At 35.4% G+C, this 14,238-nt stretch overlaps 1 protein-coding gene across 2 annotated transcripts in view; it reads left to right on the plus strand.

Annotated features, from left to right (window-relative positions):
- The window catches only part of KIF14 (kinesin family member 14), a 31,987-nt gene that overhangs the window by 5,682 nt on the left and 12,067 nt on the right, over positions 1–14,238 (plus strand). For both annotated transcript variants that reach the window (XM_055815485.1, XM_055815483.1), the window contains exons 5-21: positions 1,906–2,004; positions 3,546–3,598; positions 3,948–3,978; positions 4,321–4,428; positions 5,490–5,606; positions 6,197–6,315; positions 6,615–6,787; positions 7,135–7,282; positions 7,382–7,445; positions 7,647–7,831; positions 8,583–8,685; positions 8,913–9,073; positions 9,916–10,063; positions 10,814–10,966; positions 11,563–11,689; positions 12,271–12,364; positions 13,392–13,527. In XM_055815485.1, the coding sequence (XP_055671460.1) occupies positions 1,906–2,004; positions 3,546–3,598; positions 3,948–3,978; positions 4,321–4,428; positions 5,490–5,606; positions 6,197–6,315; positions 6,615–6,787; positions 7,135–7,282; positions 7,382–7,445; positions 7,647–7,831; positions 8,583–8,685; positions 8,913–9,073; positions 9,916–10,063; positions 10,814–10,966; positions 11,563–11,689; positions 12,271–12,364; positions 13,392–13,527 (2,019 nt within the window). The remainder of the gene's footprint in view (positions 1–1,905; positions 2,005–3,545; positions 3,599–3,947; positions 3,979–4,320; positions 4,429–5,489; positions 5,607–6,196; positions 6,316–6,614; positions 6,788–7,134; positions 7,283–7,381; positions 7,446–7,646; positions 7,832–8,582; positions 8,686–8,912; positions 9,074–9,915; positions 10,064–10,813; positions 10,967–11,562; positions 11,690–12,270; positions 12,365–13,391; positions 13,528–14,238) is intronic.

A 14,238-nucleotide genomic window follows, 5' to 3' on the forward strand; every position in this document is an offset into this window, starting at 1 on the left:
TTCTTTCCTCTGTCGTATGTCTTACAAGATAAGATTTTTGTAAAGAAATGCTAGTGGGTACCATACTTTCAGCGGAGGCATATAAAATAGAACTCAAAAAATATAACTTTTATGTTTAAACATTGTCACGTATCAAAGCAAAATACACTTTCAAGTATTCTAGCTCAGTATTCTTGCTGAAATAAAAAAAAAAAACCAACAGCTATTATCACCACCTGGATTATTATTATTTTTTTAAGACTTGAAAATTCTCATTGTAAATAATGTTTTGTTTCCTTCTCTGTTTTGAGAATAGGTCTTTATTCATACATAACTCCATATGGAAGAGTTGTTTTCTGAGAGGGGGTGGGCATGTTTCATCTGATCACAGTGTGTTTTGATTTCAATTCCTGTCCTACACCTATGATACATTGTTTTAAAAACAACAGAGGTAATCTTTTCAAGAGTGTTTTAGCGAAGGGTTAGATTCTGTTTCTGCCCCAGTTAATTGGTGTAGTAATGGTAGATTTTGAGAATCATAACTGGAGACACTGTTAAAGGCTGGATTTTTTTTAATTACTCATTTCATGTCTTAAGAAGAAAAGGCCCAAACCGAGAATGCAGGGGATTGGTTTGTGGGAATTCTTCAGGTATGCTTATTATTTTGTCTGACTGATGTTAAGGTTTTTCTAAGACTGAATTGCTGGTACAGAATCACTTCAGGAACCCGCCTGACTACACTACAAGACCTGAGATTTGAATTGTGCACCTAAAGCTTTCCACAGTAAAAATACAAATCATAATCTGTGGTTAGAAACTCTCAATGTCTCTTAAAACTGTGAAAAGGATTAGAAATTTAGATTTATCCTCTTTTTTGGATGAAGAATATCTGATGCAAAACATGCTGGTGACAAAGGCTGTTCTTTGTAGTCTTTTTCTCTGTATGTTTGTCCATATCGGTAAGGACTGAGACTCAGGGCAGTAGACCTTAATGTTCAGTTAAGCTTATGCACACAAACTTTTCCTTTTTTAAATAGTCCAGATTTCTTTATTGCTTTATGCTTGAATTCTTGACTTTGACTCCTAATACCAGTGAACACATAGTATTTTGATCCTACAGTAGATTTGATAGACACTGAGAAATCTAGGAAGGTTGTTTATTACTGAGTTTGGCTAGAGAGCATAATTTCTAAAAAATGCCCATGAGTGAGTTATTCCTTTGCCTATGCATTGTAAGTAAGTGATTCTGTTGCTGCAAATTGTCTTGAATCTTGTATTTCTGACTTCAGTGTTTTAGGTTTTTTGCTGCTTTCTTCCTTGCCTTTTGAAGTTCAACTTTATTTAAAAAAGAAAAAGACCTGGATGCCTTCAGAGGAAGGAGATATGTTTTCATGAAAGTTTGCTGTTGTTTTTTAAATTGCTGTAGGTAGGATCGAGGTTTATCTCTCCATTAGGTCCTTCTGTTCCAGGACAGGATGCTGACAACATCAATCCCTGCCTCCTTTGTCACATGTATTATGCTGTAGAAGCGCAATCCCCCTAAGGGAATGAGACTAGTGTAGGTGCAAATGAAACTATGCTTTCATGTACTGAAAACCAAACCCTGAAACTTCTGAGGGGGTTGTATAACTTTATTTATTTATTTATTTATTTAAGCTTGATAGTTATCATCTGGGAATGTCTGTGGATGGAATGCCAATAAATTGTATTCTTGGCAATAGCAGGCGAGTTGGACTAGATCACTTTCAAAGGTCCCTTCTGACCCAAACTATTCTGTGATATCATTTCTCTTGGCAAGTCCTTTCAGTACAAATGCTTGTAGCATTGAATAGCGGGATCTGATAATCCAGGTTAATTTTTGAAGCAAAGGATGATGAAAATATTTTTTGAACTGTATTATTAACTTTTTTTTATTAATTTCACTAGATTTTGTATCGTCTTGAAATGAGCTTTTTTGAAGTGTACAATGAGAAAATTCATGACTTACTTGTCTTTAAAGCTGAAAGTGGACAAAAGAAACAACCAGTAAGTTGCTCATGGAAGCTTGTATATGATAATCTTCAATATGATAATCTATTCTGTAAACAAAAATGCACAAATGACAAGTGATCGTTGTTTTGTTATACAAGTACCATAGATTGTTGTGAATAATGGTATTCAAGTAAAAAAACTTACTATATGAGTGCAAGCAAGATGCTCGGAACTTCAGAAATGCTAAGAAAAAAATCTTGCTGAAATAGAAACAAAACTATTCAATAGAAGCTCTCAAAATCACTGTTAACATCTCTCCTTATCTGAAAAATGAAGGTGATCTTGTCAACTTTTATAAAAAATCTCTTAGAATAATATTTATCCACATCTCCAGATTATATTGAGAGCCTTCTGTTCAATATAAAATTAGTTACAACCTTGTAATTTAGATGGAGTTCCAAGATGGAAGAATGACATTGTCGGGAGGCTTCTAATGGGGTGTGGGTGTGTGTGAAATTTGCCTAATTGTGCTTGATTAATCAGTCTCCTCATTTCTCAGTGCTACTGAAACATCCGTTCACTTTCTGAAAATATCTGTGATTATCTACTGGGATGCCCGTTTGCCACTGACGTAATTGCAGTCCACAGTATACTAACATTTGCAAAGGAAGATTTTTTTTCCCCACTTTTTCTCTGTGTATTTACATTGCTCAGCTACAGAAAACTTCTGTCACGTAAGAACTTGGCACCAAGATGAAGAGTATCTTCCAGATTCTTTGCCATGGATTTGTTACTGCTTAAGGCCATGGGGCTGTCAGGAAGTTCCTTTTTTTATTAATTTCCCTTCCCCCCCCCCCATTTGTTTTCCAAGAAGCTGGAAGAGGGGGGGAAGAAATGGTGGCCTGACTAACTAGTTAAGGAACAGTAGCTAAACTAGTTTAGCTAGTTTTTAATGCTTGTGTGTTGGATTATGTAAACCCAGAAATTAAAGATATTTGTATTAAGTAGTGGATGTAGGGAAGGAATTAGTTTGGTTTATTAAAAAATAGGACTCTACTGTTCTTTGACATAACAAACACTGTACTGGCTTCTTGTGTGTAAACTATTAGTATTAGTTCATGATAAAGAAGATCTACTACATAAAACTTGCTGTTGAAATAAGTACTTTATCCTAAACTTGGGACTTAAGTGGGCGTGTTATACAGAAGTGAAGACTGTACTGTCTTATTTATAGTAGGAGTGCTTTCATCTCAGTTTTGTCAGTGTTTTTGAGCTAAGCTATTTCACTTAAACAGATTAGACTTATATTGCAGAAAATATACTTCTTTTTTTTTTTTTTAAAGTAAATATTTTATGTAAAAGATAGTTGTCCTTGCATGGTACAGTCTGCTGTGGTTTCTCAGGCAACTGGAAAAAAATCAGTTGTAGGTATTTTCCTGAAAATATTGTTCTAGATGATTCATGTTAAGTTTTTTTGATGATAAATGTCATAATCGGGATGTAGACAGACTGTCTTTTAATTTCAATATATTTCTGAATGCTGGGTCTAACTAATGCACTCCTAATAATTTTTCTTTTAAAATTATTCTTGCTAGCTTCGTGTAAGAGAACATCCAGTGTTAGGACCATATGTGGAAGGCCTGGCAGTGTAAGTCTTAACTGTTCTCATATTAATAGATGTATGATGTAATTGTGAAAGTGTGTGCTAATTATGATATTGAGACTCTGAAAACTTGTGTACTCACCAGTAAATTGGGCAAGATCTTACTATTATGTAGTTACAAAAATGTATACCCATGTCCAGCTCAACTTCATGTATTTCCTTTAGCGTGTTGCTTTAGCAAAATAAGTGTGTGGAAGTCTCAAGACAACTGGAGCTTTCATGGTGTATTTGTATTTTGTCTGGAACTGAGGAAACGTTTCAGAACTTGGGCAACAGGAAAAACTGTAGAAGGAAAATAGTCTGAATCCAAACTTTTCTTTTTCCCCCACTGTAGGAACGTTGTCAGTTCTTACTCTGATATCCAGGTAAGAGTTACTTGGTTACTGAAAGACAATACAAATATTTCTGCTTGCTCCTTCCTTCACTGCTGAAAACTAAGTTCCATGGATGGGAAGGAAATGCTTTACAGACTGCCCAGTAGTCTCTGATATTTCAGCTGGTTTTGTAAAAGGGTAATGAAGACCAGTCCTATATAATGGAGCTAAGTAGATGCATACAGGCAAGTGTCACTCTCTTAAACTTGGGTTTTAATTCCTCCTTTACAGATTTGGCATTTGTGTGTGTAACTGTGTTTGCAAACATTTTAATCTCCAGTTAACTACCTAAAGTAGGTTTTGGTTTCATATCCTGACTTTTACCTTTTACAGAGTTGGCTTGAACTAGGAAATAAGCAGAGAGCAACAGCTGCTACAGTAATGAATGACAAGAGCTCTAGGTCTCATTCTGTCTTCACCCTTGTCATGACGCAAACCAAGGTATTGCTGGGTGTCTTATATCCATTCAAATCTGGTAGTAAAAAGTCATTTTGCACGCTGCCTAGAAAATTGTTGTGAGAATATAGTTGATGATGAGTAAAGCACAAGGAATTTTAACATGGCTTTCTACATAACAGAACTTGGATTATTTTACATGTTTTGAGTAGATTCTCATGTCTCTATGCTACCCATATTTATAGCAGCAATATAAATATGTCTAGACTGGTGGATCTAGGAGCAGTTCCAAGATTCTGAGTGTGAGTTTTGAGATGTAACTGGAATCCAAATTGAAGCCAGACTTAATTTCACACTGCTGCTCTAGAGGGTTAGGCTATGTGAGGTGGACAGTAGTGCTGAGTTCCTGCAGGTGATGAACTGGGTCAAAGGTAGGAGGTGCAGTTTCTGCTCAGTTTCATAAATGTTTCCTTGCTTCAGGATGCCTCTCTCACCCGTGTGAGATAGAGGATATAGGGACTACAACTCCTCATCTGATTTACAGATGTGTAGCAGACAAAACCTAACTTAACGAGATGAGCCTGAAAACAGAAGTGAAATAAGTAGACCTCCTCAGAAGTCTACAGACCGTCAGTTTTCTTCATTCTCAAAGAACTTTGGTTGTTTAATTTTTCTGCCCAATTTCCTAATCTTCTTCCTTCTTCCCCTCACCATTCTCACAACTAGATAATTTCTTTTCTGTATCAAGGACTAGTCTTGAGACTTTTCGACTGACTGCTTAACTGATTTCCATTGGTCTGAGTCAGTAACAGCTTACTGATTTCCATTGTTATTGAATAGCTGCAACAGTCAAACTTCAGACCCAAACCCATAGTTTGCTAATCTGTTGTGTTTGTAGTTTATGCTTACACAGTTATTCAGACCTTTAACCATAGTATCAATTGTTTGTGGTTGTCTCCTTCAAGGGATGTACATGAAGGTATCCTGTCAAAAAGTAAATGGAAATGTCAATTTTCTATGTATTTAAAGTGAACATCTTGTTAGATTTCTGCTTGTCTTCAGTTTTTTTGTTTTGGTTCAAATGCAAACTTCCCCCTTTTTTCCAGGTAGAAGTTCTGGGTGAAGAACAATGTGATCGTAGGCTTACCAGTCACATAAACTTAATTGATCTAGCTGGCAGTGAATGCTGCTCAACAGCTCAAACGACTGGAGAAAGGTTGAAGGTAAACCAAGATTGGAAATCTGTGGGAAAGGGTTGACCCCAAAGCATCCTCATCTACCAGGATTCTTGGGCAGGAACTGTAGTTGTAAAAGGATATGTGGCCCTTATGCTTGTGTAGCATTTTGCAAGTGAGAGTGGATGGCCCTAAGAAGCTGTTTTGACTGTGCAGTATGGCAGGCCAGATCTTGTTTAGGACAGCACTCCCCATGCCATGCAGGCCCCACAATCCTTTAGAAGGAATGAGGAAAAACTGTCTATGTGACTTCCCAAATCATGAATACGATTTTGTATGGAGTTGGGGCTTGCCCCTTTTTGGGGGGATTTAAGTAAAATGTTTCTAATAAAAGACTTTCAAGCTGCCTTCATAAGTTTGATGGTTCTTAACACTGCTTATTTTAAAGGCAGGGTCTCTGTTCTTTCCAAATGAAGATCTTCTAGGCTGCTTTTGCATTTGATTATAATCAATGACATTTAATATGGTACAGCTGTACCATATATTGAATAAACACAACTAAGTCAACAGTACAGTCAATAACATCACACAAGAAAATGCAACTGTATTGTAATTATTTTTATTTTTGCTTTGTGTAGGAGGGTGTGAGTATCAATAAATCACTGTTAACCCTTGGAAAGGTTATTTCTGCACTGTCTAAACAATCTCGAAATGGACAGAAAACTTTCATTCCTTACCGGGAATCTATCCTTACTTGGTATGTACACTTCAGAATTTTTCTATATACAAGTAAAGGCTTTCTCAGAGTGTGGATTCCTCTTTTATTCCCCTCCTTCCCTCAGTGTCTCAGATGACTGATCGAGGGAAGAAATTAGTCTCTGGCATCAGGTAAAGAACAAACAGAACCTTGGCTTGTATTTTAAGTAGCTAACAATCACTCTTGAATAAGTAGCAAGACCCTAGGTGTTCTGTATTTAGTCTGTTCAGACTGAGAAAAGGGATTTTTCCTTCAATGTGGAGGCTGTGGATTGACTTCTACTATCCTATCAAATGAAGGTTGTTAAAGGAAAGTCTTGGTGGAAATTCACAAACTGCTATGATTGCCACAGTAAGTCCAGCTGCCAGCAGTACAGAAGAAACACTCAGCACTCTTCGCTATGCAAAACAAGCCTGTTCAATTATCAACATTGCTAAAGTAAATGAAGATGTGAATGCCAAGCTAATCAGAGGTGAGGCTGACATCTGCAGTCTGAGGGTTTTTCATTTGCATGTTTGTATTTAACTTACAGCTTCATAAAAGTCATTAGTACTAATAATCTATTGTGTTGACTGACCACTTGTCAGCTAGGCTAATACAACCTAGGATATCTTCCTTTTTAATATTATTATTCTTTGTGAGCTTTTTTTTTGTGCCAAAGTTCGTATGATATCTTGGGCTACACTTGAGAACCTGGAATGGGGAAAAATGTTAAATTTTTAATTAACGGGATGAATTTTCTGGTATTGTACTTAAATGTCTAAACCTGTTTTGTCTTCACTTTTTATGTGTACTGCGTGTCTTGTTTGTCTAATGTAGAATTGAAAGCTGAAATTGAAAAACTGAAGGCAGCTCAGAAAAGTGCTCTGAACACTGATCCTGAAAAATACAGACATTATTTGCAGGAAATAACATCCTTGAGGGTAAAATTACACCAGCAGGAGAGGGACGTGGCAGAAATGCAAAGGTCAGGCAGTTGTTAATATCTCACTTAGAAATACAAATGTTAAAATTTATATGTTGTAATTTTTCTCCTAATATGTTATTTTCCCCTTAATGTATTAAGGACCTGGAAAGAAAAACTTGAACAAGCAGAGAAAAGGAAATTAGAAGATATAAAAGAATTGCAGGTACGTTTTCTTTCTTCACTTTCTAGAGGAGGTAGCACAGAAAACATGACGTCAGCATATGCAGAAAAAGTAGAGTGTAAGATATGGTTTCCTTCATGCTATTCTTTTAACAGGCTACTGTGACTTCTTAGAAAAATTCAATATAGATATTTAAATGCACAAAGTGATTTGTTTTTTTATGCAGAGCTCTCTTTTATCTAGAAAGCAGGAATTGCAATCAAAATGGACAATCATTTACCAAACCTTGTCAATCTCAATGAAGATCCTCAGCTTTCTGAGGTGCTGTTGTATATGATCAAAGAAGGAGAAACTACAGTTGGAAGATATACGCCAAATTCAAAACATGATATCCAGCTTTCCGGAGTGCTAATTGCTGATGACCATTGGTATGTAGTGTTCTTTTCATACTTGAATTGAAAGCAGGAACCATTTCTTCTCACCCTTCCCTTTCTTTTGGAGTCATTCTTCCTTCTGGCAGTAACAAGATAAGATTTTCTAACCAGGAAAATACTATTTAGGGATAACTTATATATTGGTCAGCGATTAAGATAACTTCCTTCTGTTCCCCATAGAAATCTTATAACCAAGATAGCTTAATTTCTTTGTTCGTGTCATTTGTGCAGCAAAATCTTCTATTCGTGCAGAAATGCTGGAGAGGGATCTGATCAAATGGTACTGTGTGATAACTCTAGTACATTAAGTTCAATGGAAAAGTGAAATGCCTTGACAGCTCTTAATTAAAATTAAAAATAGAGAGCAACTTGGCCATATTGTTTAAAGTGCATTCCATCCAATTGATCCTAGATGAGATACTCATAAGAAATTTAACTAATCAATTATTAAAAACATGAAAGATGTGACTATGTTGGGAAATAAAGCATTAGCAAAGAAATGCTTGGATGACAGGGTATTGTAATTTTTTAGCAGTGGATTCTTCTTGGATTTAAATATCAATTCTCTTCCAAAATACAGGTTGTCACTCATTAATTATGTATATTGTAACTAAATAGTATGAAGTCTGACCACATCTGGAAAAGCAATAACAGGACCTCATCTAAAGCATTAATTTTTGTCAATTAAGAAAATCATTTGCAATTAACATGAGCTACTGATACTGTAAATGTTTCTTGTTTTCAGTGTTATAAAAAACACTGTTGGCAAAGTGAGTATTATTCCACTGAGAGAAGCCAAGACATACGTAAATGGGAAATGCATTTTAGACCCAACAGTTCTACATCATGTAAGTAATTGATTTGGTAATAGTACTATGTGCATGTGTGGATTTCTTTTGTTTTGTCAACGTTACAACTTCAGGCTGCAGATTTTCTTTGAAGGTTCTGAGACAATACATATTTGTCTCTTCCTCTTTGCTTTCTAGCCTCACCTATTATGTTTTAAGTACTGTAAATTTGCTTATAAATGTAAAAGTTATAGAACAAACTTTTTTCCCCCCTTCTTTCCCAACAGGGTGATCGAGTGATCCTTGGGGGAGACCATTATTTCAGGTTTAATCATCCAGTAGAAGTTCAGAAAGTTAAAAGGGCATCCTGTGGGACTACATTTTTGCATGATGGTCCAAAAGATTTTGAATTTGCAAAAAATGAACTGCTTATTGCACAAAGAACACAGTAAGTATTGTATCTTCTTGTTCTAAAAAGAAATTCAGCTATTAATGCAACTGTGCAATAAGCTCAAGAAATAAGGAACTTAAGATTATTAGTCATTTAACAATAAGGGAAAGCTGGAATATAGTGAGGATTATTGTTAACTCCATTTCTAATGGCAATGGAAGTCCCAGACTTAGCTGAAATGAATGTATACCTTTGAGATGTGATCACCGTAATCTAGTCCAGTTGGCAAGAATGTAGACAGTTATTGAAGAAACACTGAGCTCCAGGGGTCCTCAAAGTAGTGTATCTTTTCAGTTACATTTCTCTCCAAGCACATAATGAATCTGAAATTGATTTGTAATGTTTTAGAGAAATTTAAAACCTGAAAAGCAAATGCTTTAGGAAAATGACAAGAACCCAAAGCTACACCCTTGGTCTTCTGTGATGGTGGAAAATTTGAGAATACAGCAAAGTGTTATTTGTACTTGCTTCATTCCTGGGAGTTATTAAACCACGAGACTCATTGACTTAAAATTTACTTTTCTGTATCTTAATGTGATTTAGTGAGTTTCTATTACAGTTCTTAATTTTGTGAAAGGTGCATAGTAAAACAAATAAGGAATTTGAGTGGACTTTAAAATTCTGGAATGTCTCGCTTCTTTACCAGTGTCTACATTTTCCCTATGAAATAAAAAATATCTAGGTTAAGTATAAGAGTTGTTTTCAAAAAACGAAACCAAACGCTTGTATTTTTATTGTTAATTAGAGGTTCTTGTCATGATAGAAGAAAATATTACAATGTACGTAGCCTGTAAGACATTAAAGCTAGTATTCTAAATGTATGATACTTCCACCTGTAGGCTTGAATCGGAAATTGAAGAGGCACGACTCAAAGCCAAGGAAGAAATGATGCAAAGCATCCAAATTGCAAAGGAGATGGTTCAGCAAGAACTGATGTCACAAAAAGAAGCTTATGAAAACAAAATAAAATCACTGGAAGCAGAGGTGGTAAGTTGCCATTGCATCATTACATATAAAACTTAGCAATAAAATAGAAGTTGTAGTATGGCATTTCTGGGGGGTTTTGGGGGGTTTTTTGGGGGTGTGTATGGGCTTTTTATGTTGGTTGTTTGGGTTTGTGGTTGTCTTCTTTGGTTTTGGGTTTTTTTTGTCTTGCATATTGTAACAGTGTCTTAAGGAATGCTAAGCCTTATTCTTTTTTTAAAAAAAATCGACCTTCTAACAAGAAGTTGTAAAGTAGGTTTTCCATTCAGAATGGTTCTAGGCGTTTTGCTTTACAGAGTTAGTCAGGAACTAAAATGTTAATCCACTGTGAATTTGAGGGTGTGACTTGTATGTGAAGAGAAATCCCTGCAAAATCTAACTTTTCTATGAGACTTTCAAATTACTAAGGTATTTTAGTTAGTATGACTTTTTTTTTTTTTCTTTCAAGTTTGCATGCTACTTTGTTGTTAGTCTTTTTGATACTTTGACTTATGCATATTGTAAGAGTTGTATATCGTGGTAAAAACAGTAATAATGATGGAGTATCTTATTTCTTAAATGTGCTATAGGAGACATAATGTGATGCTTTGGAACTGGGAACCTTTCATTGCTGATGCTGGGCAGAGTAGTCCACAGGGGCTGCATGTTTTAAATGTGTTGAAGTGAAAATAAACCTTTGTATTTGCTGGAGGAATGGGTCAGAAATGCTATAGAGTTGGTATACCTCCTCCTGTTTGTCCTTTTTCACATTAGAGAGAAGAATCTCGTAAGAAGCAAATCCAAGAACTGAATAACCAAAAAGCTGCAACTAAAATACAGGAGCTAGAGAAAGCAAAACAAAATCTTGAGCTAGAACTACACTTCAGTAAGAAGCGTTTAGAAATGGAGACTTTAGCTACCAAGCAGGTAACTTAAAAAAAAGGCAGCTTTTTAGGCAATAAGCTGTGGTTGGTTTGTGGGGTTTTTTTGTTGTTTTGTGTTTTTCAAATAAATAATTGTAAAAGAAATGTTTCTGAAGTTTCTTCTATGTGATTTTATGCACAAGAACAGAGGTTATATTTATACTTAGAGTATGATATTGTATTAAATTTGGTGATAAACTAATGCTGACGTTATTTCTTACATAACATGGATGGTTTTTTGGTGTACCACACTAGTGATCATTGCCTATGCTAAAATTTATGGCTCCAGGAATTAGTGTAAATAATGACTATCTCTTGGCTGGTGTTCATGTATATTTGACTGCTACAACAAATACGACTTTAAAAAAAGTGATTTCTATTTAATTCCAGTGTTTTTTTTTAAGCATAACATTTTCTTAAGCAAAGCTAGAACACTGTCAGGGTTTGAAGGTGGTTCCATATCGATATAGCAGATGTCCAACAAATTGCATTCTGTTCTGAGTCTTTAAAATGACAGTAACAACAAAATCTTGCTTCAATATACAGCAGTAAGAGTTATAGATAGTTATTTACTTTTTTAATTCCCTCCCACTCCCCCAGGCCCTGAAAGATCATACTATTCATCATGCAAAGATACTTGAAGCTCTGGAAGTGGAGAAGCAGAAAATTGCTGAAGAAATACATACCCTTCAGAAGAATCGTGGAAGTGGGAATAAGGCTGTGACTAGTATGTGTATACATAATGTTACAAAGGCAATGCTGAGTTCTCTTTTGTTTGGTGGGTTTGGATTTAGTGGATGTGGATCCAGGAGCTTTTTCTCTTCCTCTAACACATCTCTAATGATCCTGAACAAGAAGAGCCTTTTGGCTGCTATGATCCTTTCTATTCATAAGCTGTATATATAAAACTTCTGTTTTAGTCACCTTCAAGGTTTTTAGGTGGATATACATGCAGTCTGTATTAACCTGATTACTTAAAAGTCCTTCCCCTGTCTGGGGGTGTTATAGGGGAAACTGGAGTAACAGAATTGATTCAGTTCAGTTTCCTGTCTCAGATTAATCTGGTGGTATGCTTCTATTTCCGAAATACCCTTTACCTGACCTTTTATAAAGGGTTGTCTTGGCTGGGAGGGTCATTTTTTAGTTAGTGTGTTGGGAATTCACAGAACTATTGTTGGCTAAATTCCATTCAAGTTTTTCTGGTTGTGGTACCTTTTTTTTTTTTTTTAAAAAAAAAAAAAAACACCTAAAGTTATTGCATCACATTGTTTGATCCACTTAGTCATTATGTGCTATATTTTTTATTAGTTCCACTTAACTGGAATTCTCTGAAGCTCTCTGTGATGATCAAAGAGGCCAACACTATTAGCAATGAATTAGGGAAAAACACTGTTTTCTGTAGGTGAGTATCTGAGTTAGTTAATAAGGGGGTGTATATATAATATACGTTTTTATATAGATATAAAAAAATCTGGGGGCTGGATTGTGGATGTGCAGTGCGCTGTTTGGTTTTCTTTTAACAGTTTTGTTAAATTGAACATGTTAAATCACTTTTCCAAACTAGCTTCAGTTAAGTGTGTAGTTTAGCCTTGTTCGTTTGAAATGTGAAATTCAAACTTGAATTTTAGATGAAGTCTTTAATTGTCTGTAGACATACCTTTAATTTTGGGTTGAGTGTGCTTTGGGTGTCCATGTCCATCGTGCTTTGGTTCACATGTTAAAGTAGTCCTAAAGCACATTAACTACATTCCTTTTGGACAAAACTAAACCAGGGAATATGTGCCAGCCACTAAGAGATGGTCAGTTCACAGGACCACAACAGAGGGAGGCAGAAGTAAAAAAACCTCAGAACATGGTTATAGTGGATATCAAGTGTTGGGACCAGTTACTTCGCTCCACAGATTTCTCACCGTGCCACAATACTTGCTAGTCACACCTGAACTGTTCTAGAAGCGGACCTGTATGTTGGCCAGGTGTTCTTAGTGGGAGCAGAGACATATTAGTGCAGAGGAAATTCATTAAAAAAAACCCAAAGCTTCAGTAAGTTCAGGTAAGCTAGGACTTCCTAGTATGTGTATATATCACTATGTTTCTCAGGTGTTTTCTTCTCACATCTTTCAGCAAGAAGTCTGTCAGTCAAATTCTGTAGTGTATATTTGGTTCTGAGTTTCAAGAGAGCCAGGAATTTATATACTAGTATCTATTTCTATCTCTGAATGCAAGGATTCCTTTTTTCCTTACATAAAAATAGTTTTAATAGCTACACTAATGTTTGCTTGTGAGATATGTCTCAAGCAATTTCTGTGTGTGTAATTACTTTTATTCTCTGTATAATCCTACCTACAAGTACCTTGTTTATTTTTGAAATATGAATAATGTTTTTGTCTTTATTTTTCACTATTTTCTTTTAAACTTTCTCAAATTCTTAGGCACGACAAAATTGATAAAACGGGAACAGTGTCTTCTGTTCAGGTGCAAGTTCGTAACATCAAACTGGGAATAGCAACTTTCTGGAGCCTAGAGAAATTTGAGTGCAAACTAGCAGTGATGAAAGAACTCTATGAGGTCAGTAACAACTGAAGAAAACCCACTAGTAATCAGTAATATTTTTGTCAAAGATATATTTTGATAATTCATACAGGAGGAAAGTCTCGGTGTTTTTTTTAATGTGATTTTAAACACCAAGACACATGATTATTTTATATTAAGCATGGGTAGCACATTTGTCTGTCATGCAGAAAGAGGACAGTAGAAATCAATGACTTTATTCAGGTAATTTTGTGTACAGAATGGGAAGCAGTAAAACGAGGAATACTTTGTGGTTCTTTTGGTTGTTAAATTGTTTATCTGTTCTGGAGGAAAACTTGACTTTTTAAAGGTATCGCTTGAATTTCCATTGCTATATTCAATTTTTCTTCTGTTCTGGTAAGTTAATTTGCTACTGGTTGCTTTTGTGTGTGCTTTAGGTTCTTCAATGGGAGTTTTTAAAGGCATTTTTCATAATTTTTTGTTTAATAAACTGACAGTTAAGGTGCACGTTAATCCTTTTTTCTGATTCCATTGCTTTTAATCAGATAAACTGGGGATTTTTGTACTGTATTTCTCTAAATATGCAGTATTTTGTTGTGTATCACACTATCTTTTGTATTGAAGAGGAGGATGTAAAATAGAAGAAAGGGACAAGTGGAAACAGAACCTATGTTTTATTCTGTATCCACAAAAAATAAAAGTAGACAATGGTTTCAAATTATTGAACACAGATAAAATTAGAGTATC

This window comes from Falco peregrinus, chromosome 10 (genome assembly GCF_023634155.1).
Source record: "Falco peregrinus isolate bFalPer1 chromosome 10, bFalPer1.pri, whole genome shotgun sequence".
Lineage (NCBI taxonomy): Eukaryota > Metazoa > Chordata > Aves > Falconiformes > Falconidae > Falco > Falco peregrinus.